The 27,241-nt window shown below is 48.0% G+C and overlaps 1 protein-coding gene across 1 annotated transcript in view; it reads left to right on the top strand.

The window, feature by feature from the left end:
• Positions 1-27,241, top strand: part of TBL1X (transducin beta like 1 X-linked) — a 272,758-nt gene that overhangs the window by 235,793 nt on the left and 9,724 nt on the right. The window contains 9 exon segments of the mRNA XM_014587573.2: positions 3,179-3,324; positions 14,596-14,769; positions 14,771-14,873; positions 17,126-17,258; positions 17,883-18,024; positions 19,151-19,214; positions 19,351-19,448; positions 21,543-21,603; positions 22,863-22,984. Of these exon segments, the coding sequence (XP_014443059.1) occupies positions 3,179-3,324; positions 14,596-14,769; positions 14,771-14,873; positions 17,126-17,258; positions 17,883-18,024; positions 19,151-19,214; positions 19,351-19,448; positions 21,543-21,603; positions 22,863-22,984 (1,043 nt within the window).

Below are 27,241 nucleotides of genomic sequence, written 5' to 3'. Positions count from 1 at the left end.
TTAACTATTTATTTATTTATTTATTTTAATTTGGCCAGAGAGGGACAGAGTCAGAGAGAGAGAGAAGGAAAGTGAGAAAGCAAGCCACCAGATCCAGGACTCGAACCGCAGTCAGCCATGTGTGGGAGTCCAGTGCCCTTAACCACCACATCACCTGCTGCCCCCCCCCCTTCCTCTTTTAAAAGGCTGCTCCTTTTCAGTCTGGTCCCATGACCTGGTGATAAGGAAGCCAGATTCCACATGACTGTCCACATGCTTCAAGTTCTGGACCCAGAGGCTTGAAAAATACTAGGCACATATATGTGCCCAAAATCTTGACAGGATGGTAGTTTTTCGATAGGGTGCGTGCGCTGTCCAGAAAGAGAGGTAAAATGAGAAATCACTCGCCCCAGGGGAGATGACCATACCGCATTCCCTTCTCCTTTCTCCTCTCAGGATTGGGGGCACGCACACACACACACGCCTGCTGTATTAAGCTGTCAGCCCAGGACTCGAACCTCATAGCTGGCCATGTGGGATCCAACCACCTTACCTACCTACTTATTCTTTCACTGTAACCAGGTAATGGAGGAGGAACCCTGGGTAGGTTGGACAGGAGAAGGGACACAGAACAGTGGAGGGTTAGATAGGAGGAAGGGGGCCAGGTGGTGGCACCGGCATGGCACTGGACCCACATGGAAAAGGTCAGGGGTTCAAGTTCTGGGATGGCCATGAGATGCCAGGTACACGCCTGCCAGTTATCCTGGTGAGCTGAAACTGGGCGTGGATTGTGCGCGGACTCCCTCACAGGAGTCTCCCTGTCGACCTTCCGGTAGAAATTAGCAAACCTGCAGAGAAAAGCAGAAAGAGGATGCAAACCCTCCAGTCTCTTCTGGAGGAATACTGCCACCTGCTGTGCATCGTGTTGGTGGCAGTCAGTTTGTATTTTGAGCAGAGGCGGCCGAGGGCTGATGATGTTGAAGCTGGTGGAAGCAGGGGCCAGTCACTCCTTATCGCTCTGGCCGTCCCGGTTAGAAGATTAAAAGAGAGAGCAGGCGGGAGGGGCCAGCAGGTACCTTAGTGCTTAAGGCACTGGACTCCTCCATGGCCGACTGCAGTCCGAGTCCCAGACCTGGCAGCTTCAGACTCACGCCAGGCAGGTGTGTGTATGTGGCCAGAGTCCCAAGAAGAGAAGGGATTGCGGAGTGGCCATCTGTGCTAGGGGTGAGTTCTCACTTTCTGTCTCTCTAGCGACTACATGCGCCCTATAGCAAAAACATCTCTCTCAAAAACAAGACACACAGAGAGACAAAGTGGGAGGAAACACACACAGCAAATGAGGACCAAGACTCCTGCCTGCTGGAGTCATCATTCTCAGTCGTTGCAGTGTTAGAGTTCAAAGCCCCGTGATGGCAGGGCCTCGGCCCACGCTCCGCCTCGACCCAGGTTGGGTGGGTCCGTGTGACTCACACGGGACCCCAGATTCCCCCCGAGACCTCTACCTCAAGATTCTAAACCCCCATGCTTCTCTGGACCACCTTTAGACCAGACAAAGTAATCCAGCCCCCCGAGCCAGCTCCTTCCAGCATGCACGCAAAACTGGGTCTGTATGGGAGATCACAGGTCCTGTCCCCTGGTCACCGCAGACGGGCCAGGTGTATGTACTTGTGCTCATGGCTAGCTGGGACAGTCATGGGGGCAGGAGGCGTGGGTCATGGCGTGAGAGCCTATTGAAGGGTGTGTGTCTTTCTGTATCTCGTTCTTGTGGAAGAAAGAAAACTTAAAAAATTCTTGCGGCAGCCTACCCTTCCTGGCTTCTCTCCTTGAAGAAGGGCTATTATTTCTTTTTTGCCACAGCGCGCGTGCGCTTGTCAGAGAGAGACAGAGAGACAGAAAGTGAGAAATCACCCCCCGGGGGGGGATGGCCACCCCACAGTCCCTTCTCCTCCATTCTCCTCTCGGGATCTTGGGCACACAGGCACACGCCCGGCCACTGGGTCTGGGACTCAAACTGCGATCCAATGTGTGAGCCCAGTGACATAACCGTTACGCCGTCGGCTGGCCCCGCCTCTTTTCTTCATGACACGAAAGTGATTTTAGAATTTTACTTTCCTTCTTCCTTTCTTTTCCTCGTTTTCTTTCCTTCTTTCTTTTTTCTTTTTTTCACTACAGTACATGTGTCTGCCAGAGAGAGAGAGAAAGAGAAGGCACCCCCGTGGGACGCGGTCACGCCTCAGTCCTTTTCCTCCATTTCTCCATCCTGTCAGGATTTGGGAAATGCTCTCACATGTACCTGGCCTGTTTTTCAACCCACCAGGAGCTGAGATTCAAACTGCAGTGCACCATGGCTGGCCCTGAAACATTGAAGGACGTTTCTTTTTGTATTTATTTATTTATTTTAAAGAATTATTTTATTTAACTTTATTTATTATTGTCCTCATTATGTCATCATTATTATTTTCCAGTTTGATCAGAGAGAGACAGAGAGAGAGAGGGAGAGGAAGTGAGATAGCAAGCCACCAGGTCTGGGACTTGAACCATGGTCGGCCATGTGGGAGTCCAGCACCTTTAACCACCATGCCTCTTGCCGGCCCCTATTTATTTTTTAAGAATTACTTCACTTAATTTTATTATTATTATTATTTTCTATTTTGATCATAGAGAGAGAGAGAGACAGGGCAAATGAGAAAGCAAGCTACCAGGTCTGGCACCCGACGTGTGGTCAACCTTGTGGGACTCTAGTGACTCAACCACCATGCCACCTGCCAGCCCCAAGGGCCATTTTTTGGAGAGGGGTTTTTGCTATACTGTGCGTGCACTCGTCAGAGAGAGACAGAAAGTGAGGAATCGCCCCCCCCATGGCCATACCACAGTCCCTTCTCCTCCATTCTCTTCTCGGGGTCTTGGGCACGCACGCACATGTGCCCGGCGTGAGGTTTAAGCCACCAGGTCCAGGACTTGAACTGTGGTCAACTACATTGGAGTCCAGCAACATAGCCATCACTCCAACTGCTGATCCCAAAGGCCATTTCTTGCTGCATCCTTTGTTCTCCCAAATCAGAAGCCAGACAACCCAGAGCGGAGCCCAGCACCCCATACTTTCTGCGCATTTGGGACCACGGTGCCGCCCACAGATCCGCTTGTCCATCCGTCCAGCCTTCAGTCTAGCCTCACTGTCGGCCGTCTTCTGCCCCTGCAGGTTTTTCCCACTCGGCCTTCACCTTTGGTATCGAGAGCCACATCAGCCAGTCCAACATCAATGGGACACTAGTGCCGCCGGCCGCCCTCATCTCCATCCTCCAGAAGGGCCTGCAGTATGTGGAGGCCGAGATCAGCATTAACGAGGTACGTCCACTTCGGTGCCAGGCGCGGGGACCTGGCCACCAGCCTGCAGACCCTGGGCCACGTGGGGGCAGCTCAGGTCTGCCTCGGCATGGGGTGCATTCCCCGGAGGTGTCGGAGGGTGCTTGGGGGCTGTTTTTTCCTCTGTGTGTTCAGGACGGTCATGTCAGTAACACCAGTAGCAAGCCTTACAGATGCCTTTCCCCAAGCTGTGTTTTCCATGTGGATACACGGTCCAGGGTCCTGGACTGACGTAAGCCATCCGTTGCCACATCTGAAAAGACCCGCAGTAGGTTCCCAGCTCCTCTTTTCCACATACTCATTGCACGGGCTCTGCTTCATTTCCTGGGGCGGGTTAGTTAGAGGGATCCCGTGCGTGATATGTCAAAATAGAATCTGTCTTTCGTGTGACTGGAGCCAGGGTGGGGGCATGACCGGAGGGAGAGTCGGAGACAGAGAGGTAGTGAATTCACAGTGATGAGGCTACCACTGCAGAGCCGATGGGGTGCATGGACTCCTAACTGAATTAAAGTTGGACCATCCCTGCCTTGTGGCCTAGTGGTTAAAGGTGCTGGATCCCACATCGCTGACTACAGTGTTTGAATCCTGGCCCTGGTTGCTTGAAAAACATGCTGAGCATGTGTGCCCCAAGTCCCAATAAAATGGAGAAATGGAGAAGGGATTGCGGTGTGACCATCCCCCCATCAAAAGGTGCTTCCTCCCTCTGTCTCTCTAGTAAACACATGTGTCTTCTGGCAAATTAAAAAAAAAAAAAAACCTGTACCAATTTGCCTTTTGGATTGGGACACAGGAGTGTTTGTGCCAGTATTATGCCAGTTTTGAAAATGGGTTATTTGGGGGCTCTAGAACGACTTGGTGGTTAAAGTACTGGACTCCCTCTTGGCCAACCACAGTTCAAGTCTCACACCTGGAAGGTCGCTTTCTCACTTTCCCTCTCTCTCTTACTCTCATTCTGTCTCTTTCTGGTTAAATTAAAATTTAAAAAAAAAAAAAGGATGACAATGATAAATAAAACTAAAGAGAAAGGAAAAGAAAATAAGTGGGTTATTCAACATGTCCCCTCTCCTTCCTGCATCCTCTCAATCTGCCTGCCAGGTCCGGCAGCAGAGATCTCCCGGGCTCCTGTGACCTGTGACCTTCTTTGCCATCTTCACTTCCCAGCTCCCTTCACTGCCTCCCGGTCCTCTGGAGACCAAGGCACCCGAATCTTCCCAGCCTTCTCCGTTCTCTGTCAGTCTGTCCCGCCCCTTGACACCTCCTCCCAGGTTCAACTCTTGGAGAAAATCGCCGAAGTAATCCATCCTGCTTTCTGTCTCACATTTTCCTCCACTACTCCCATATCTTTGGGGGGAAAGAAAACACTTATGTTTCATCCCACCTCATAGTCTTTCTTCCCTGACCACAGACTCTCTCCTTTTTCTTTTCTTTCTTTCTTTTTCTTTTCTTGCTTTTTTTTGGGGGGGGGGGGGGTTGCCATAGGGTGCATTTGCTTGCTGGAGAGAAACAGAGAAGGAAAGTGATAAATCAACCCCCCAGTGTGAATGGCCATGCCACAGTCCCTTATCCTCCTGGGATTTGGGGCACACACACTTTGCGTGATTTTTAAGCCACCAGTTTTGGAATTCAAACCTGGTCAGCCATATGGGAACCCAGCACCTTAATCACCATACCACCTGTTGAACCCATCTCCTCTTTGAGGTTCCATTAGAGGCCTGGGTTCTTCCACTGACTCCTTTGGGTCCCATCTAGTCTATCCAGAATCAAGACTAGGGATGGGGTACTCGTCCCATCAAACCCCATCAGCTCTCAGATCTTAGGCTGCTACAATTTGATTTTATCTCTGGATGCTGTTTTCCATTTCTTTCATTGCTGGAGATGCAGGGTCCCAGTGCTCCATGACCGACCCCCAGCCTTGGCCAGCCATAGACATACATGTGCCTGGCGTGTTTGAGGAGGCCTCCAGATCTGAACCAGGAACCTTCCCATGTGGGTCAGCCTCAGAGAGCACCAGCTTTTACTGATCTACTAGCATCCAGTTCCTTGTCAGGTTTTTCTTATTTCCAGTATTGTATTGTCATCAGAACACAGCTGGGTTGATGTTTCATTCTGAGACTCCCCAGCCATAACATGCATCTTTCAGTTGTTCTTCATTTCCTAAGTAATTTAAGTTCAGAGCGTATAAAAACCTGCCTGCCCATCCACACCCAGTGGTATATGGAGGTCCACATAATTGTCATATTTGGCATGCTTCCTGAGGAAGGACCTTCCTCCTGCCTTTTTTTAGGTGTGTGTGGAAATTGTTGTTGAGAAGAGGAGTGGTAGGAAACATGAAATTCTGGGCGACATGAGTTAGTGTGAGTGAAAACGATGGAAAAGGGAATTAATGGGACAGAACAAGACAGAGGAATTCTGAGAAGTTTGAAGAATTGTGAGACAGGGAGAAAATGAGACTGTAATAGAAGAGAAGAGATGTTAATAAAGGAGGGAGAATCTGAGCGGAGATGGGACAAGAGTATGGAAGGTAATGGGAATGAATTGGAATGTATGGGAGAGAAAAGGAAATCCCGAGGGAGAAGCAAGTCTTAAGAAGAACAACAACATTGTTGGGGAAAACAGAATGGTGACCGAGGGAATGATGGGAGAGACAGAACTAGAAGAAACAGAAGGTTATTGGTGAGATTACAATTATGGAAAACATGGGAATAGAAAGGAGAATGGAGAATTCTGGGAAGCGGAATGGGGACAGAAAGGTAGGGTTTAAAGAAAAACAATGGGAAGAAGAAGAAATGGAGGGTAGGATAGAGATTTGTGACAGACCATAGGATGCAAAATGATGGAAGCAAATGGGATTTTCTGGAAAAGGGAATTGTGAGACAATGGGTCATGTGGGAAAGAAGAGGAATTGTTGGAGAGACCGAGAATTTAGGGGAGAATAGAGAATTATGGGAAGATATAAAATAGCGGGGTTGTTAGAGAAGAAAGGAATTACAGGAGACACTGTCATAGAAGAAACAAAGAATTGTGGGAGAACACGAATTTATGGAAGAAAAAAAGGAATTATAGGAGTTACATAGAATCATGGGGAAAAGAAGAATTATAGGAGTGACAGGAAGTAATGGAAGAATAGGAAATTATGGAAAAATAAATTACTGGAGTCACATGGAATCTCAGAGAAATGAATTACAAGAATGACAGGAAGTCATGAAAGATACAGAATAGTTGGAGAAACAAGGAGTTATGGGAGAGACAGAATGTTATGAAGGAAATGGAATTGTTGGAGAAATAAAGAATTATGAGTGTGACAGGAAGTCATGAAAGAATGAATTGTGTGAAAATTCATTCTTGGGGAAAAAGGAATTATGGAAGGGAGGTTGGATATGAGGAATTATGAAGTCATGTGATTATGACCAGAAGTTATGAAAGAAAGAGGAGATATGGGAGGTACCAGGAGTTCTGGGAGTTACAGGAAATCCTAAGCAGAACTGTAGAAGAAACAAGGAGTTATGAGAATGACAGAAAATCATGACAGGAATTGTTGGAGGACAACAATGTTTGGAGGAAATGATTGGAATGACCATAATTTATTGAAAGAAACAAGGACTTGAAAGAGGAACAAGGAATTATGGGAGCCACAGAAAGTCATACAACAAACAAGGAATCATGAAAGAAACAAAGAATTGTGAGAGAGGATATTATCAAAGAAAGCAATGGTGGGAGACATCATGGAAGTGACAGGAATTCGTGAAAGAAACAAGGAATTGTTGGAGGACAGTTGTTGTAGGAAATTATTGGAATGACTGGAATTGTTGAAAGAAACAGTGTATATTGTAAGAGGAAAAGAGGAATTATGGAAGCGACAGAAAGTTACACGAGAAATGGAATCATGGGAGAAACAAGGAATTTCGGGAGGGACAGGAAATCATAAAAGAAACAAAATCTCTGGAAAAATAAGGAATTGTGGAAGTGACAGGAAGTCATACAAGAGACAGAATCATGAGGAAATCAAGGAATTATGGCGGGACAGGAAGTTATGAAAGAAGAGGCGTGGGAGATAAGAATTATGGGAGTGTAATTATGGCAGTCATGAAAGAAATGGAGTGGTGAGAGAAACAAGGAATCCTGAGAGTGACAAGAAACTGAATTGTAGAAGGAAAAACAAATGATGGCAGAGGACCGAGAGTCATGAAAGAAACAAGGAATTGTCAGAGGACAGGAAATGACTGAGATGACCAGAATTCATGAAAGTTAAAGGAAATTTTATGAGGAGAAAAAGAAGTATGAGAGTCATGGGAAGTCATGTGAGAAACAGGGAAATATGGGAGAAATGAGGAATTCTGAGAGGGACAGGAAATTCGGATAGAAACTGGGCTTTATGGAAGATATGTGGAATTATGGGAATTACAGGGCATCACGAAAGAAACAGAATTGTGGGAGAAATAAAAGGAATTAGTGGGAGTGACTGGACGTCATGCAAGAAGCAGGAAACAGGAGTAAAAAGGAGTTTTGGGAGTTTCAGGAAGTCATGAAAGAATCAAATGGGGGAGACAGAATAGTATGGAAGGAGGACATTTTAGAGTCACTTGGAATCACTTGTGAGAAATGAACTATGGGAGTGACATGAAGTCAAAAGGAACCGATGTGGGAGGCAATCCAGAGTTACAGAAGAGAGAGAATGTCATGAAAGAAACAAGGAATTGTTGGGGACAGAAAATTATTGGAATAACTGGAGTTCACAAGTCGGGAAATTGTTAGGGGACAGGAAATGATTAGAACGACTAGAATGCATGAAAGGTACAGGGAATTAGAGGAGAAACAAGAATTATGGGAGTGACAGAAATACACTGTTAAGTTATATGTAATACACTGTAAAGTTATGTGTAATCCAGTGTAATATAAAGAAGATTATGATGATAATAAAAATAAATAAATTTAAAAAAAAGAATTATGGGAGTGATAGGAACTCACGCAAGAAACTGGGAAAGAAAAAGGAGTTGTGGGAGATCTGAGGAATTACAAGAGATACAGAAGGTCACGCCAGAAACAAAATCACGGAAGAAAAAGGAATCGTGAGAGTGTCAGGAAGTCTTGAAAGAAATGGACTCAAGGGAGAAAAAAATGAGTTATGGTGTGACTGGAAGTTCTGGAAGAAGTAAGGAATTGACGGAAAATAGGAAATAATGGAAGAAAGAAATTATGGGAATGACAAAATGTCAAAAAAAAAAAAAAGGAATTGTGGGAGAATAAAAGTAATTATGGGAGAGAAAGCAAATCCTGAAAGAAACAAGGAATTGTTGGAGGACAGGAAATTATTGGAATGATCAGAATTCGTGAAAGAAACAGGGAATTGCAGGGGAAACAAGGAACCATGAGAGGGACAGGAAGTCATGCAAGTAATAGAACCATGGGAGAAATGAAAAACGGCTTGTTGGAGATGCACAAAAAATTATGGAAGGGTTAGGAAGTCATGATAGAAACAGGGCTTTGTGGGAGATACAAAAAATTATGAGAGTTACAGGAAGTCAAAAGAAAGGGGTGGGGGGCTGGCAGGTGGCATGGTGGTTAAGGGCACTAGACTTCCACATGGCTGACCGTGGTTCAAATCCTTGCTATCTCACTCCCCCACTCCATTCTGTTCCTCCTTGGTCAAGTTATAAATTAAGTTAAATAAAATGATGTCTTTAAGAGAGATTTTTGCTATAGGGCCCATGTGCTCACCAGAGACACAGAGTCAGAGAGATAGAAAGTGAGAAAGCACCTCCCCCAGGGGATGACCACACTATATCCCTTTTCCTCCATTCTCCTCTGGGATTTTGGGTGTAAATTCATGTGCCCGGCATGAATTTTAAGCCTTCAGGTACGGGACTTGAACCACAGTTGACTATATGGGAGTCTAGCAGCGTAAACATTACACCATTACACTGTCTACTTGTCCCAATTAAAAAAAAAAAAAAAAAAACAAGAATTATGACTGAAATGAGGAATTCTGGGAGTGACAGGAAGTCAGAAAGAAATTTAGAAGGAAATAAGGATTTATGGGAGAGACAGAATATTGCAAAAGAAACAAGGAATTGTTGGAAGACAGGATATTTTTGAAATGACTGAATTTATGAAAGAAACAGGGACCTGCAGGAGAAAAAGGAAAGGAAGTCATGCAAGAAACAAAGAGGTGAAGTGAAGGAGAAATAGGAATTATGGGAATGACAGGAAATCATGAATGGAACAGAATTGTGGTAGCTAAAATAATTTTTGGGAACGACAAAGTCTTTAAAGAAACAAATTGTTGGAGAACACATTACTGGAATTACTGAAGTCATGGAAAAACGGGATAGTAGTAGATACAGGGAATTATGGGAATGACAGAATGTCATAAAAGAAATAGGGAATCATGGAGGAACAGGAAGTCATGAAAGAAAAAGTGTAGGAGTAATAAGGGATTATGGGAGTGACAAGAAGTTATAAAGGAACAGAATTGTGGGAGGTAAAGAGAAATTTTGTACATAAACTCATGAAAGAAACAGGAATTGTTGGGGGACAGGAAGTCATTGGAATTAAAAAGTGGAATTGTAGAAACAAGGAATTATGGGAGTTCCAAAAACTCATACAAGAAACGGAATAATGGGCGAAGCAGGGAATTATGGCAAGAACAGAACATTATGAAAAAGGAAGTTGGTGGGATACAAAGAATTATGGGAGAGACAGGAAGTAATGCAGGAAACAAATATGGGAGGAACAAGGAATTATGGGAGTTTAAGAAAGTCATGAAAGGAATAAAATTGTGGGAGTAAAAATATGAAATAAAATTGGGGATTTAAAAGGAAATTACGAACACAATAAAAAGTCGTAAAATAAAAAGAAATTTTTGGAGCACAAAAAATTTTTAAAATGACGATAATTCTTGGAAGAAAGAAACTTAGAAGAACAAGGAATTATGGGAGTTACAGGAAGTGAAACATGAAACAGAATCACAGGAAAAACTAGGGACTATGGGAGGAACAGGAAGTTATGAAAAGAGGAAGGGTGGGATAAGCAAGGAATTGTGGGAGTGACAAAATAATAAGAGATAATTGTGGGAAGTAAAAAAACTTAGTGAACAGAAACTCATGAAAAGAGTTTTTCATGAACAGGAAATTATGAGAATGATAAGAATTCATGAAAGCAAAGGGAGAAACAAAGAATTATGAGAGTGACAGGATGTGAACCAAGAAATGGATTCATGGGAGAAGAAGGAACTTAGGGAGCAACAGGAAGTTATGAAACAGGAAGTATCAAAAAAACAGAATTGTGGGACAGGAAGACATACAACTAACAGGGAACCATGGGAGGAACACGGAACTGTGGGAGGAACAGAAAGTTATCAAGAGGAAGTGAGGAGAAGCAAGGAATTGTGGGAATGACAGATAATAAAAAATTATGGGAAGTAAAAAAAAATTAGAGAAACAACAGAAGCTCATGAAAAGAGTTTTTTTTGGACAGGAAATTATTAGAATGATCAGAATTCCTGAAAGAAGAACGAAATTGTGGGAGAAACAGTTACGGGAATGAAAGGAAGTGATGCAAGAAACGGAATCATGGGCGAAGAAGGAACTATGGGATAACAGGAAGTTATGAAAGCGGAAGTGTGGGAGAAGGAAGGAATTGCGGAAATGACAGGAAATCATGAAAGAAACAACATTTTGGGATGTAAAAGGAAATTATGGAGGCAATAAAAAATTGTGAAAGAGGAATTTTTGGAGGACAAAAAATTTTTTAAATGACACATATTCATGGAAGAAAGAAATTTGTGAGAGGAACAAGGAATATTGGGAGTGACAGGAAGTGAAACAAGAAGTGGAATCATGGGGAAAACAAGGAACTATGGGAGGAACAGGAAGTTATCAAAGAAGAAGGGTAGCAGAAGCCAGGAATTGTGGGGGTGACGGATAATAATAAAATAAACAAAATTGTGATAGGAAAAAAAGAGAGAAACAACAGAAACTCGTGACAGGAAATTATTGGATTGATCAGAATTCATGAAAGAAGAAAGGAATTGTGGGAGAAACAAAGAACTATGGGAATTAGAGGAAGTGATGAAAGAAATGGAATCGTGGGAGAAAAGGAACTATGGGAGGAACAGGAAGTGTCAGACACAGGAAATTGTGGGAGGGACAAAGAATTATGGGACAGGAAGCCATACAAGGAACAAGGAATCATGGGAGGAATAGGAAGTTATGAAAGAGGAAGTGTGGGAGAAGCAAGGAATTGTGGGGTGACAAAATGATGACTGTAACCAAATGGTGGGAGGTAAAAAGAAATTATGGAAGCCACCAAAACTATTTTTGCAGGACAAAGATTACTAAACTCTAAAAATTACAGAACTCTTGGAAGAAATAAAGAAATGTGGGAGAAACAAGGAACAGGAAGTGTGAGAGGAACAAGGAATTGTGGGACAGGAAGTCATACAAGAAACAGAATTATGGGAGGACAAAAAATTATTGAAGGAAGTGCATGAAAAGCAAGGAATTGTCGGAGTGACAGGAGTAAAATATTAAAAGATACAAAATTATAGGAGGTGAAAAGAAATGACAGAAGCAACAGAAACTTGTGGAAGAAGCAGGAGTTTTTAGCGGAGAAAAAAATTATTAGAATGACCAGGATTCATGAAAGAAGAAAGGAATTATGGGAGAAACAAGGAATTATGGGAGTGACAGAAAGTGAAGCAAGAAACAGGGAATCATGGGAGGAACAGGAAGTTATGAAAAAGTGTGGGGAAGGCAAGGAATTGTGGGTGTGACAGGAAATAATAAGAGAAACAAAATAGGTAAAAAAAAAAAATTTACAGAATCAACGGAAACTCGTGAGAGAAGCCGGAAGTTTTGGTGGACAGGAAGTTATTAATACAACCAGAATTCATGAAAGAATCAAGGAATTGTGGGTGTAAAAATAAATTATGGGAGTGACAGGAAGACATACAAATAACAGGGAATCATGGGAGAAACAAGGAACTATGGGTGGAATAGCAAGTTATGAAACAAGAGAAACAAAATAGGTTGGAATTGTGGGAGGAACAAGGAATTGTGGGACAGGGTGGCATACAAGATACAGGAATCATGGGAGAAACAAGGAACTATGGGAGGAACAGGAAGTTATGAAAGAAGAAGTGTAGGAGAAGCAAGGGATTGTGAGAATGACAGGGAGAAACAAGGAACTATGGGAGGAACAGGAAATTGTGAAAGAAGAAGTGTAGGAGAAGCAAGGAATTGTGGGAATGACAAGAAATAATAAAAGAAGCAAAATTATGGGAGGCAAAAAATTATAGAAACAAAAGAAACTTGTGATAGCAGCCAGAGTTTTCAGAAGACAGGAAATTATTAGGGTGACCAGAATTCATGAAAGAAACAAGGAACTGTGGCAGGAACAATTATGACAGTGACAGGAATTGAAGCAAGGGAATTATGGGAGCAAAAGGAACTATGGGAAGAACAGGAAGTTATGAAAGAGGAAGTGTGGGAGAAGCAAGGAATTGTGCGATGACAGGAAATCATGAATGGAAGCAAATTGTGGGAGGTAAAAAGAAATTCTGGAAGCCACAGAAATGTGTGAAATAAGCAGGAATTTTTGGAGGACAAAAATTTATTAAAATGACCAGAATTCTTTGAAGCAATAAGGAATTGTGGGAAGAACCAAGAATTCTGGTAGTGACAGGAAGTTACAAAAGGAACAGGAAAACAAGAGAGAAACAAATAATTATGGGAGGAAACAGGAAGTTATGAAAGAGGAAGTATAGGAGAAATGGAATTGTGGGAGGAACAAGGAATTGTGGGAGAACAAGAAACTAGAAGAAAGGCATTTGGAAAGTCACCTTCAAATCATGGGAGAAATGAATCATGAGACTGACAGGAAGTCATGAATGAAATGCAATTGTGGGAGGAAAACAGGAATTATGGCAATGACAGAAAGTCATGAAACAAATTGTTGGAGAAACAGGACATTTTGGGGATGAACAGAATTCATGAAAGAAACAAAGAATTGTGGGAGTGACAGGAACTCATGCAGGAAACAGGGATTCATGGATAAGCAAGGAATTATGGGAGAGACAAGAAGTCATGGAAGAAATGGAGTTGTGGGAGTAACAAGAAATTATGATAGTGACCAGAAGTCATGGAAGAAAAAATGGAATCATGGGAGAAAGGAGGAAATGTGGGAATGGCAGTCATTAGAAAATGGATTATGAGAAAAGAGGGATTCTTGGATTGACAGGAAGTCTTGCAAGAAACCTGAACTTGTGGGAGAAGTGGAGAATTATGGGAGTGACAGGAAGTCATGAAAGCTGCAAGGAATTGTAGGAGAACAGAAAACTATGGAGGAATAAAGGATGTTTGGGAGAAACACAGAATTATTGGAGTGATAGGAAGTTGTGAAAGAAACACAGAACTGGGGAGAACAGGAAATTAGGAAAGAAAAAAATCTTTATGGTATATAAAAACTAAAGAATCAAAGAAAGATACATGAACCAGAATGAACAGTGTCATTTTCCTTTGTGTCAGGGCTATTATTTGATCTCTTCCCTAGCCCCATCCCCAAAACCCAAGGCGTCATTTCAGATAGCAGCAGGTGCTCCGAGCTTCTTTTGTTAAATTGGACCCGTAGATGGTATAGGAAGCAGGTTCTGGGTAGTGCAGACACCCCTAGTTTCAACTGATGCTTATTGAGTTCCTCCTCGCACTGACACAGGGGTGATTGGTTATTGCAGAGGTTTTCCACATCGTGGAAGTATGCGGGATGGGTTTGCCAGCTTTGGACTCACTAGGTGGAGCTGGGTCATGCTCGTTGCTGGGCTGCTTTGTGCACTCACGGAGGTGGGGCAACACCCCTAGGCTCCACCCATGACTTACCAGCAGCCTCCCACCCCTCTTTGGACAACAGAACTGTGCTGACACTGCCTAACGTCCCTCAAGAGGTTAGAATCATCCCCGTGGAGAAGTACTGCATCCCGAACAGCGCTTCCTGTCATGGAGTAAATGGGTTCCACTGTCCACAGTGCCCTGCCTCAATTTGCTGCTTGGGCATCTGTCAGGGCAGCCATTGCACCTGACTCTGCTGGACGATCCTGTGGCCCACCTCTGGCCCACCACTCGTGGGCGCCCACTCAATGCTAGCTTCCTCCACAACCCCCGCCATTCCCTGATGCCAAGAGTTTTGGGGTCTCTAACCAACCGAGGTCTCAAGCCCCTTCTGCGTGTGAGCTGATGGCGATCCCCTGGGCTTGCTTCCTAGGACGGCACAGTGTTCGACGGCCGCCCCATAGAGTCCCTGTCCCTGATCGACGCTGTGATGCCCGACGTGGTGCAGACCAGGCAGCAGGCGTTCCGAGAGAAGCTCGCGCAGCAGCAGCAGGCTAGTGCAGCAGCAGCGGCGGCGGCAGCTGCAGCATTTTTTTTCTGCGGCAACGGCAACAGCAGCCACGGCAACCCCAGCGGCTGTTTCTCAGCAAAATCCACCAAAGAACGGAGAGGCCACGGTGAATGGGGAAGAGAACGGAGCACACGCAATAAGTAAGCCCGAAATCCCTGGGGGCTGGTGGGCTTCCGGTGGGCTGTTTTCATCTCAGTCTGGGCCGAGCTGGGCAGTCTTCAGGGCTGCCTGCCCTGCATGTCTCCTGCCTGCCCGTGCCCTGACTGCGAGAGTGTCACGCTCCATGTGCTCCACACGGGTGCTTAGAACTCAACGTTCTTTTTTATTTTCTTTCTCTTTCTTTCTTTCTTTCTTTTTAATTTGCCAGAGGGCACGTGCACTTGCCAGGGTGATGGCAGGAGGGAGAAAGTGAGAAGGCACTCCTGGAGGGGCATGGCCACACCTCAGTCCTTTCTTCATCTCTCTGCTTTTGGGTTTGGGGGCACACGTGCACACATACCCAGTATGTTTCCTTCAAGCCTCTGGGTCTGTTACTCTCACCACATAGTCAGCCACGTGGGGGCCGCTTGGACTTGCTTCTGCACTCGGGAGATCCTGATTCAGGGTCTAAGTTCAAAACGACCACATCGCATATGGAAGTGGCACCTGTGTGTGTGCGTGCGTGCGTGTGTGTGTGTGTGTGTGTGTGTGCATGTTGTTTTGTTTTTTAGGTATTTTGCCGTAGGCTGCACGTACTCTCCAGAGTGAGACAGAGAGAGACCCTGAGAAATCATTTCCCCGGGCAGGTGGTCACGTCGTAACCCTTGTCCTTTATTCTCCTCTCAGGATTCTGGGCACACACCTGCTCCCAGCTCCATTTTCAAGCTGCCAGGTCCAGGACTCAAACCGTGCAGCTGGCCCCGTGGGATCCTTAATCACACCCCTTGCTGGCCCCGCCCCCTTCTTTTCTTGATAATCATTGACCTTCGGGTGGCCATCGTGCATGTTAAGCTGGCTTGAGCCTTGGCATCTTACCCCGCGGACTCCACCTCCATGGCATCCTCACTTGCAGAGGGCTGGCCGCTGGCCTCCAACAGTGTTGCAGCAAGACCCGAGGCCTGGGCCAGCATTGTCATCCCCAGGCACAAATGAAGGCTTTCTTGAAGTCTTCTTGGGGCTCAAGAATCACAGCGAATACATGTAGCAGAAAGCCCATGGAGAGGGTAGTATAGTGAGTCCTCGGGAAAGTCATGACACTTTTTCGCATAGAAAACTGGCACAACACAAATGCCATCTGCCCAGCACAAACTGAAAGGTTCCCCATAATCACAATCTTTTTTAATTGCCAGAGGGCTTGTGTGCTCACCAGAGAGAGACAGAGACAGACTGAGAGAGAGAGAGAAAGCGTGCGCACGTGCCCATTGGGGCATGGCCAAGCCGTAACCTTTTCCTCCATCTCTTCCTCTTGTCAGAATTCTGGGCACCTGCTCCCCCCGTGTTTTTCAAGCTGCTGGGACTGGGACTCGAACCACAGTCAGCCCTGTGGGATCTGTTTCCCTGTGCACAGGGCTCAACCACTGCACTCTGGGGCCTGCCCTCCATAATCAGTGTTAGTAAGGTCTAAGGGTAGGGTAGGGGAAGGACAAACACCTGGCGTGTACCTATTCTCTGATGTGGGATACAACACTCGAGTTTTCAAACAGAAAGAACATAGAGGTGCTTTTTATTTCAAAAATAAAACAGTTAGGGACCAGTGTAATGGCTATGTCGCTGGACGCCCATGTAGTTGACCACGGTCCCAGACCTGGTGGCTTAAAACTCACACCGGGCGCATGTGTGTGCGTGCCCAAGATCCCAAGAGGAGAATGGAGGAGAAGGGATTGCGGCGTGACCATCCCCCCTGGGGGGTGATTTCTCGCTTTCTGTCTCTCTATCTCTCTCTGTCTGTCTGGCGAGTGCACACGCCCTATAGCAAAATCCTCTCCCAAAAAAAAAGAAAGAAAGAAAAAAATAAAACAATTACACACTGTTTTTGTAATCTTAGAAATTACAGAAAGTGATTGTAATTGGGAATTTTGACAAATCAGGGTTCATCGAGGGAAGAGTTTTAGAAATCTTTGAACTGCTCCAACTAAAGTGTTTATGGATGTATTTTAACGTGAACAGCAATGAGAGAGACAGTGACAGTACTCCACTCAGGGTCCTTGCAGTACAGTCCACCCCAGCGTCAGCCAGCCTGGATCCTGGGCACATGCATGCGTGACATACTCGGGGGTCTTTGCTCGTAAACCAGAGCCTTCCTCATGTGGGTCATCCGCCTCTCAGAGCATCGCCTTTGCAAAACCAGAGTGCCCTGAGAATGAGTTTCTTTTGTGATGATAAACCGCATGTGTTTTTGTGTTTCCCACGACAGATAATCACTCAAAACCAATGGAAATTGACGGGGATGTTGAGATTCCGCCCAACAAAGCCACAGTGCTTCGGGGTCATGAGTCTGAAGTGTTCATCTGTGCCTGGAACCCTGTCAGCGACCTACTAGCTTCTGGGTAAGGACGGCGGATTGGCGGCCATCCAGGGTCTGGGTATCGAGCTGCCCTTGCTTCTCTGGAGTTCCACATCTCCGGACATGCTGTCCCCTCCTGTGTGGTTTCCAGCCTCTTCCCCAGGTGTGCGGTCCAAGGAACGAGCTGCTGTGTGCATTTCACTTGCCCACGTATCTTGTTTTGTTTTCTCAGTTTGGCTATAGAGTGTGTGCGCTTGCTGGAGAGAGAGAGTGGGAAAGGGAGAAGTCACCCTTCAAGGGAAACAGCCATGCAATAATTCCTCCTCTGTTCTCCTCTCGGGATTTTGGGCACACACACACGAGCCCAGCATGATTTTCAAGCCAGTAGATTCAGGGCTTGAGCCTTGGTCAGCCGCCATGTGTGAGTCCAGACCCCTAACCTCCATGCCACCTCCCATGTATCTTACATTGTGGAGACACCATCTTTCCAAGCCATTTTAGGTATTCCCAAGCATGAAACGGCGAGAAGGGGAATGGGGTGAGCGAGGGGTGCGAAAATGATGGAAGAGCTCGTCTCCGAGAGGTTGGCTTCACCACGAGTAGGTGGCAGTGCGCCTTCCCACACTTGGAGCGGAGAGACATGTGCCCCTGTCCCTTTGCCCTGCAGGTCTGGAGACTCCACTGCGAGGATATGGAACCTTAATGAGAACAGCAACGGGGGCTCCACCCAGCTGGTGTTGAGGCACTGTATACGAGAGGGCGGTCACGACGTCCCCAGCAATAAAGATGTCACCTCGCTGGACTGGAACGTAAGTGCCTTCCGCCCGCTGGGCACTCTCAAATCTGTCGCATCCGTCAGGTGCCTCACATGGAGACAGACACCCCCCACCCCATTTGCTGTAGCCTCTCCCGGCTGCTGGCCGTTGAGTTGTTCCATTTCTAAGAGCACTTTTCTTTTTACGTTTCTATGTTTATTTCATTCGTGAGAGAGGGGAGCACCCCCCACGGGTCCTCCCATGTAGATCCACCTGGCCCAGCCACCCCAGATCACAGTGTGTGCCCAGCACGTAGTGGGTGGCCTCGGGACTTGAACCCAGCACCTTTCCACAAGCCCTGCAGGAGGCCCCACTGGGCAGCAAGTGAGCTGAGTGTTTGGTGGTTGGATTTTGCCATCGTGAGCGTGCATTAACAAGAGGAAACCATGGGCTTTATTGAGGAGGCCTCACGGTGGGGCAGACCAAAGGGAGCCCCAAGATTGTTCTACTGAGGGGCCGTGTTTCTACAGCCAAGGAAAGATGACTTGCCACCTTGATGTCTCAACACTCGCTCTTACGTGTTTCATTTGTGGAGAGCCCTGGTCCCGCTTCCTCTACTTTTTTATTTTTAAGAATTATTTTTATTTGTTATAATCATTATTATTAATTTGACGAGAGAGAGGTTTCATTTGTGGAGAGCCCTGGTCCCGCTTCCTCTACTTTTTTATTTTTAAGAATTATTTATTTTATTTTTATTTGTTATTATCATTATTATTAATTTGACGAGAGAGAGAGAAGAATGGAAAGTGAGAAAGCCAGCTGCCAGATGTGGGACTCGAACCACGCTTGGCCATGTGGGAGTCTAGCACCTTTACCACTGTGCCACCTGCTGGCCCTGCTTCCCTGTACTTTCTGCAGAGTCATAAGAGGACGCTCCATGTGATGTTTTTAATCCCGTGATTCTTACGGCAACCACACCGTGGTGAACGGTTCCGTGTGTTTCCGTGGTCCCGGCCTCCTCGGTCGTGACGTCCAGCTCGAGGGCGGCGTGTGCTGACACAGCGACATGTGATCGGTGCCTCCCTCCGCCGAGCGCCGGAGGCTGGAGCACCTCGGGAAAGGCTGCAGGTGCTCCTCCTCTGACCTGTCCTGGGGGTTTGTGTCTCTTTCTGGCCCCCAGAGCGATGGAACATTATTGGCTACGGGTTCATATGACGGCTTTGCAAGAATATGGACAGAAGACGGTAAGTCCAGCCCCCCATCCGCTTCGAGTCGGGTTCGGGTTCGGGATTGCTTCCCCGTGTTCTTCTGAGGGGACGGACCATGACTGAAACTCAGACATCAACGTGTTTGTGTGTGTTCTCCTCTTTCACATAACAGGTAACCTGGCCAGCACCCTTGGCCAACACAAAGGCCCCATCTTTGCCTTGAAATGGAACAAAAAGGGGAATTATATTTTGAGCGCTGGTGTAGACAAAGTGAGTATCCGCTTGAAATCTGTGCGTCTGGTCTCGATGGGGACCGACTTTCAATCTCCCGATCACACCGTGGTTTCTCTTGAATTCTTGGCCTTTCTGTTTCCCCTTAAGAAGTCCAAGGCACGTGTTTGGGCTTCGCTTGTTTCCGTGGCTTTGATCTGACCGTTCGTGGGTAGCACGCCACCTCTCAGTGTACTCGCCTCGGCCTCCGGAGGCGTTTAGGAACAGGCCCTGTCGTGCACCCAGGCCACTGCTCTGTCGATAACCTGCTGCTTCCCTCGGCTGACCGCAGGCCTCTGTGGGCGCAGGAGGAACGTAGCCTGGGTACGAGGCTCAGCCCCTTGACGGCCTTCGGAGGTGATTTAAGATTTACCGACTGTACCTGGGAGGGCCGCTAGGGAGACATGATGGTGTCACTCCTATTGGGTTGTTGGAAAGCCATGGTGTATTTTCCTATGCAAAAAATGCATCGCGACTTTTCTTTTTTTTTTTTTTCGAGAGGTTTTCGCTATAGGGTGCATGCGCTCGCCAGACAGACAGAGAGAGACATAGAGACAGAAGGCGAGAAATCACCCCCCAGGGGGGATGGTCACGCCACAATCCATTCTCCTCTCGGGATCTTGGGCACGCACGCACACGTGCCCGGCGTGAGTTTTAAGCCACCGGGTGTGGGACACGAACCGCGGTCGACTACGTGGTAGTCCAGCGACATAGCCATTACGCTAACTGCTGGTTCCCCATCATGACTTTTCTGACAACCTCCTGGAAGCCCTTGCTGTGTAAAGGGGCACAGGACAGAGAGTGAGGAGACGTTCATCCCCGCTCGGAACCTGGCTCACCTGGCCACCTTCCCCTCTCCGGCCTTCAGTTGTCAGTGACAGGGTTCTTGGTCGGGGGCGACAGGGCTGACTGGAGTCCCAGCCCTCAGGTACCTTGGAATGAATGGTGTGTTGCACGTAAGGTCAGTAGGCCTTCTCAGCCATTACCTTAGGGAAACATGTATAATGCAGGACTCCAAAATACATCACGCGCCCGACGTGAGTTTAAGCCACTGGGTCCCAGATGCGAACCGCAGTTGACTACGTGGGAGTCCAGCGACATAGCCCTTATGCTAACTGCTGGTCCCAGTGAAGGACTTCTTTCTAATGGTGTTCCTTAAGCTGCCTCTGGCTGCTTCTTGGAGTGTCTTCTCCACATCGGCGAGTTTGTCAGAATTGGTGATTGTCGACGTGCCCCCAGGCCCAGGTCACCTCCCTTCCTTGTGCGTAGACCAGCAGCGTGGGGCCTGACCCCACTGTGTCCAGTACTCCCGGCTCCCGCGGCTGGGAAGCTTGCCACAACTCCCGTTTCTGCAGCCTTCCTTTGCCGCACTTGGGGCTGAGGGGGGATCCCCACCACTTTTGCACATTTCCCCAAGTCTCGGCATGGTGCCGGCTGCTGCCCGGACTGGGTAGTGCGATGTGCGTGCTGTTCTTCAAGGCCCAGGATGGAGGTGAGAGCGTCAGGTAGCTCCTTCATGTGTTCATGCCGGCGGTGTGTCGGAAAGATAGTATTTTGGCTCTCTTGGCATGAAATAAGATATATTATTAATGATTTTTACCCGTTTCTTTTTAACTAGAAGATGCACCCAAAAATTTATAAATTATTTGGCTAAAAAACGGAACAGAACAAAACCATTGAAATCCATGCACAGTTTTCTCATAACACACACTCCCCGTGAGCTTTTTGCAAAAAAAAAAAACCTCCCCCTAAATCCGTGTCAGGGCTGGTTTAGAAGGAAGAGGGGTGGTGCCAGCAAATGGTATAGCAGTTACATCACTGGACTCCCACATGACCAACTGTGGTTCGAGTCCCGGACCTGGTGGCTTCAGAATCTTGCCAGGCACTTGTGCGTGCATGCCCCTGGAGGGTGACTTCTCATTTTCCCTCTCACTGTCTCTGTCTCTCTCTCTCGGGTAAGCACACAAACCGTACGGCAAAAACCTCTTTAAAAAAAAAAAGGGGGAGGAGGACAGGAGTATGACGTCTTAGGTGATTGAGAACACCTTGTGAGAAAAGCGATGACCGACTCTTTCCTTTGTTTGCGGAGTACAGACAACCATCATCTGGGATGCCCACACAGGAGAAGCCAAACAACAGTTTCCTTTTCATTCAGGTAAGTTCTTTTTTATTTTTTATTTTTATTATTTATTTATTTATGTATTTATTTTTGAGGTTCTAATTACAAAAGAACTCCGAGGTCCCGAAATGCCTTGACAGTAGTCGAGACTGCGTAGAGGCAGGGGCCGTGGAACGAGGAGGCGGGAGGGCTCCCATACCCTGCCTAGTGTAGCCGCGACAGTGTGCGGGGTGCTGGTGCGCTTAGCACCCACCCCCCCTGCTCAGGACCTTGGGAACCTGCCAGCGAAGAGGGATGCTGCATGGGAGTCCACCAACCACCCTCAGGCTGGGCGTTGCGCTGACAGGGCCCACAGGGCTCCATGTTGAGTTGTATTCACAGCTAAGGTTTCCCACGGTGAAAGGATTCCCGGGGGCAGCTGGTGACATGGTGGTTCAGGTGCTGGATTCCCACATGGCCAACCATGGTTCGAGTCCTACTCCCAGTGGCTTAAAAATCACAACAAACAAACAAATAAATATTTAAAAAAGAAAAGATTCTCCGTGAAACCGGCCAAGGGGCAGAGGCGCCCATGGCCATGCCTGGGGGGCTCCCTAGAACCTTCCTGTAGAGTCACACGGGACACACCTCATTCCCCCAGAAGTAGTTGAGACCACACGTGCAAAGCACTGTCTCCCAAAGAACCTTCTTGGATATACAGGGCCCAGGGTTTTATTTGGGGCTGGTCACCCACTGCCCACCAGGGACCACAATTCCAGATTGCCAGAGAGAAGACAGGTGCAGGGCAGGGACCACTCTGCTTGCATGGTCAAATCACGGTGAGTCACTACCGTTAGGGACATGGAGGTTAAGGTAGCTGGATTCCTACATGGCTAACTCCACGGTTCAAATCTCAGAGCTGGAGGCTTGAAGTTACGCCAGGCACGTGTGTGTGTGCGCGCACGCGTCTAAACTCCCAAGACGAGAATGGAGGGGAGGGGATTATGGCATGACTTTCATCCTGGGGTGGGGTGGGGGGTGATTTCTCACTTATCTTCTCGCTACAATGTCTAAGTGGGGCCGGCAAGTGGCATGGTGGTTAGGGGCGCTGGACTCCCACATGGCCGACCACGGTTCAAGTCTCGGACCTGGTGGCTTGCTTTCTCGCTTCCCCTCTCTCTCTCTCTCTCTCTCTCTCTGTGTCTCTCTGATCAAACTGGAAAATAATAATGATAATAAATAAAGTTAAAATAATTCTTTTAGAAATAAATAAATAAATAAATGGAAATGTTGCCCCTCCCTCCCCGGCCTCGCAGCCCCTGCCCTTGATGTGGACTGGCAGAACAACACTACCTTCGCCTCCTGCAGCACGGACATGTGCATTCACGTGTGCAGGCTCGGCTGTGACCGCCCGGTCAAAACCTTCCAAGGACACACGGTAAGTGCGGCCCTGACGACAGGACGCCCAGGCCGGACGCTGCGGTGTGCCAGCCGTTTCTTTTATCCTAGACTGAAAACGGGTTGTGTGGGATCAGCGGATGGCATAGTGGTTACGTTGCTGGATTCCCACGTAGTCGACCGCAGTTCGAGTCCCAGACCCGGTGGCTTAAACTCAACACCGGGCACGTGTGCGTGCGTGCCCAAAATCCCAAGAGGAGAATGGAGGAGAAGGGATTGCGGCGTGGCCATCCCCCTGGGGGGTGATTTCTCGCTCTCTCTCTCTGTCTCTCTTTCTCTCTCTCTGGTGAGTGTATGAGCCCTGTAGCAAAAATATCTCTTCAAAAAAGAAAGAAAAGAAAAGAGGTTGTGATGGCAGGCCTGGTCTTCTGCAGCTCTCTGCTGCTTGAGCTTCTGCAGCTACCCCAGGAGGTTGGGTTAACCCAGCTAGAGGGCGGCAGTGAGAAAAACTGACCCAGAGGCGACCTGGATGTTGGACTCTAGCTTTAGGTGCTATGAGGAAAATGCGCACAGACCTAAAGGAGAATCACTGAGCAGATGGCGATGCCGGCCAAGAACGGGAACCTGTTTTGTACTGACTCTTTTATTTATTTTCTTTTAATTGGAGAAGGAGCTAGAAGGAGAGTGCTAAAGGTAATTTTTGACAGGTTTCCATGTCATGAGACCACCTGCTCCAGCCTCCTGCTTAGCGAGGATTACAGGCACGCGCTGCCACACCCAGCCACTTTAGACTGAACCAGGAACCAAACCTGGGCCTCTCCCACGCAGCCCGGCCTCCTACAACCATCCCTACCACTTGCACCAACTGCGGCTGGACCCCAAACGTTATCCTTTATAAAAATAAGTGGAGGGGGTATCAGCAGTTAGTGTAATGGCTATGTCGCTGGACTCCCACGTAGTCGACCGCAGTTCGAGTCCCGGACCCGGTGGCTTAAACTCACCCCAGGTGCGTGTGCGTGCGTGCCCAAGATCCCAAGAGGAGAATGGAGGAGAAGGGATTGCTGCGTGGCCATCCCCCCTGGGGGGTGATTTCTCACTTTCTGTCTTTCTGGTGAGCACACGCTCCCTATACCAAAAAAAAATAAATAAAACCTCTCCTCCAAAAAAAGGGAAAAAAAGACAAAGTGAAGGGGTCTGGCGGGTGGCATGGTGGTTAAGGGCGCTGGAGTCCCGCGTGGCTGACAGCAGTCTCAGTCCTGGACTTTTTATTTATTAAAAAAATAATAAATTAAATTTTAAAAAATCTTTTAAAGGGAACCAGCAGTTAGCGTAATGGCTATGTCGCTGGACTCCCACGTAGTCGACCGCGGTTCATGTCCCAGACCCGGTGGCTTAAAACACACCAGGCGCGTGTGCGTGCGTCCCCAAGATCCCGAGAGGAGAATGGAGGAGAAGGGATTGTGGCATGGCCATCCGTCCTGGGGGGTGATTTCTCGCTTTCTGTCTCTCTCTGTCTCTCTCTGTCTATCTGGCCAGCGCACACGCCCTATAGTGAAAACTTCTAAAAAGAAAAAAATCTTTTAAAAAGTAAATCAGAGGGGGCGTGGTGGCACCCACCCTATGGCAAAAAGGAAATCAGAGGGCTAAATGATATAATGTCTAAAAGAAACATCTTTTTTTTTTTTTAAGAATTATTTATTTTAACTTTATTCATTTATTTTAACTTAACCAGAGAGAAACACGGAGAAAGAGAGGGAAAGTGAGAAAGCAAGCCACGGGGTCGGGGACTCGAACCGTGGTCAGCCATGTGGGAATGTCCAATTTCTTAAGCAGCACACCGCCTGCTGGCCCCTGAAGTGAACATCTTAGTACTTGGGTTTAACAGCAGATGAGAGATGCAGACGTAGTGAGATTAGTGAAAATGAAGGGAGATGATAGATGTTGGCCGGATGAAGAAATACAGGCTTCTGAACCATGGGACAAGTGTCAAGCATTCTCCGTGGACATGCGACTGGGGAACCGAACAGAAGAAACTGCTGGGGGCAGCCGTCTTGGCCACGTTTTTCTCAGTTTTGATGGAAAACACAGCATTCAGTCCGAGAATTTCCACACACCCCGTGCAGAACAAACATAAAGACACCACACCTGTCCCACCTAGGTACACGGTCATCAGATACGAAAATGAGTGACAGAGAAATTGTAAGGGGACCGGAGATGACAGGCAGTGCGCTGGGACGACCGACGGTCTCTGAGGCTCTTCCCGGTCCGTTCCCAGTGAATCTGCGGTGTCTAGAAACCCCCGGGGCCTCGGCTTTCTGGAAGGCCTGGTGCTTGGACACCACCTACCTTTTCTCAGCCCCACCCGGCACACACCCCACCTTAAACCCTCACGGCACCCTGGGTCTGACACAATTCTCCTCCTCGCTGGAGACCCAGTTCTCGTGGCCTCGGCACTCCCTGAGGAGAAGCCATGGCTCCCACGTGGGCTGGCATTGCCCACGTGCCTGCTTCCATCTTGGCCTTGCTGTGGCGGCTTAACAATGTGTGTGTGTCTTCTAGAAAACACAGAGCATGGGGCCAGCAGATGGCGTGATGGCTACTTCACTGGATGTGGACCGTTGTTCGAGTCCCGGACCCGGTGGCTTAATCTCACACCGGGCGCGTGTGCGTGCGTGCCCAAGATCTCAAGAGGAGAGTGGAGGAGAAGGGATTGCGGCATGGCCATCCCCCCCGGGGGGTGATTTCTCGCTTTCTATCTTTCTGTGTCTTTGGCACACACTCCATTGCAAAAATCTAAAAGTTAAAAAAAATAATAATAAAAGAAAACACAGAGCACCTCAAGGGCAGGGTCCTACACCCAGACGTTAGATGCTGGGGATCCTCTCTTAAAGCAGGAAGGGAGAGCCGCCGTCTTACGACGAATTTAACTGCCCCGTTGTCCTTCGTGCTTTCTCGTCCCCCGCAGGCCTGGGACTCCCTGTCCCAAACAAGGGGCCTTTGGAGCATCCATAGCAGTCGTCCAGTTAGAACCTCGTCATCGTCCTAGGCCACCCTCCCGTTAACCTTCCCGGCTTACCCTTGTGTCTCCTCAAACCCTGGCCTGTCCACAGGCTGGTGACAGCACTTCACGGAAAGCCGTGTCATTCCCGGCCACCCTGTTCAGGGTCTAACCGCCGCCGTGTCCCTCGGCTCTTTAACGAGGTCCGATGGCGGCCGTCACGCTGCTCCAAGTTCCAGCCAGACGCTCTCGAGCCTGTTCCCGCCCAGACCTGCGGGTCGGTTCGGTTCTGCTTGCTTCCGGGAAATCGTGGCGTGGGTTGTGGAGGGAGGGAGACGGGAGCAGCTCCACCCCTGGGAAGATTTCCTTCTTCCCTAAAGGATTACAGGTGGGGACAGTCCTGGTGACCAGCCCCACACTTCCGGGCCCTCAGCTCCGCCCATGGCTTCCCTCAACAAGTCCCCTTTCTGTCTCCATCCTTCTGGCTCCCGCAGTGGCTTGCTCCTGGACCCCATGCTTGGCTCCTCCCTGGCCACATGGAACCCAGCTGTGGCCACGTCATGTCCTCTCTCCTCAAAGCTCAGTGTCCTTCGAAACTTCCGTCATTGTGGGACTTAACCTCCGAGCCAGGGCACGGAGGGATGTGGAGTTATTTAGAAAATTCATTGTGATGTGAAATTGGTCCTTAGGCTGGGATGAGAGGCCTCTTGTCAGGGACGGCCCAGCTCCAGAGCCCCTCCGGGCGGCGTCTTGCCCGTCCCTCACACCCCCACGGGTGGTTTCTCTCGGCGTGTGTCCCCCTGGAGTCCTCTTCTCCCTTAATGCAGCCGTGTTTGCTTTCATCCTTCAGGACTTAGTCTTGGGGTCCCTGCCCTGGCCCCCGCCCCGATGCCGGGAAGCCTCTGCCCTGCAGCCCTCTGCCTGCATGTGGGCCCAGACATGTAGGTTGCAGCCTCCTCCCTTTCAGCCCGGGAGCACCTTTCGCCCTGCATCGAACTGGACTGCAACTCAGGGCCTCTGTTCCTCTATGACCTCCTGCCCCCACCACCTAAAGAGAAATGGCTTGTAATGGCTTTGGAGGGGACAGTCACTGGGTATTGAAAGTGCACAGGGGCCATCCCTGGTGATGCCCTCATGGCTTACTGGAGATAGGTCCCACGTAGCCGATATCACAGTTCAAATTCCAGCCCCGGAGTTTTGAAAAACACTCAAAGAGAGTGTGTGTGTGTGTGTGTGTGTGTGTGTGTGTGTCAAATCCCCACAGCGTGGAAAATAGAGGAGCAGGGATTGGGGCGTCGC

This window comes from Tupaia chinensis, unplaced genomic scaffold (genome assembly GCF_000334495.1).
Source record: "Tupaia chinensis unplaced genomic scaffold, TupChi_1.0 Scaffold000222_1, whole genome shotgun sequence".
NCBI classification, from domain to species: Eukaryota; Metazoa; Chordata; class Mammalia; order Scandentia; family Tupaiidae; genus Tupaia; species Tupaia belangeri.
This window is presented reverse-complemented; position numbering and strand designations above follow the sequence as displayed.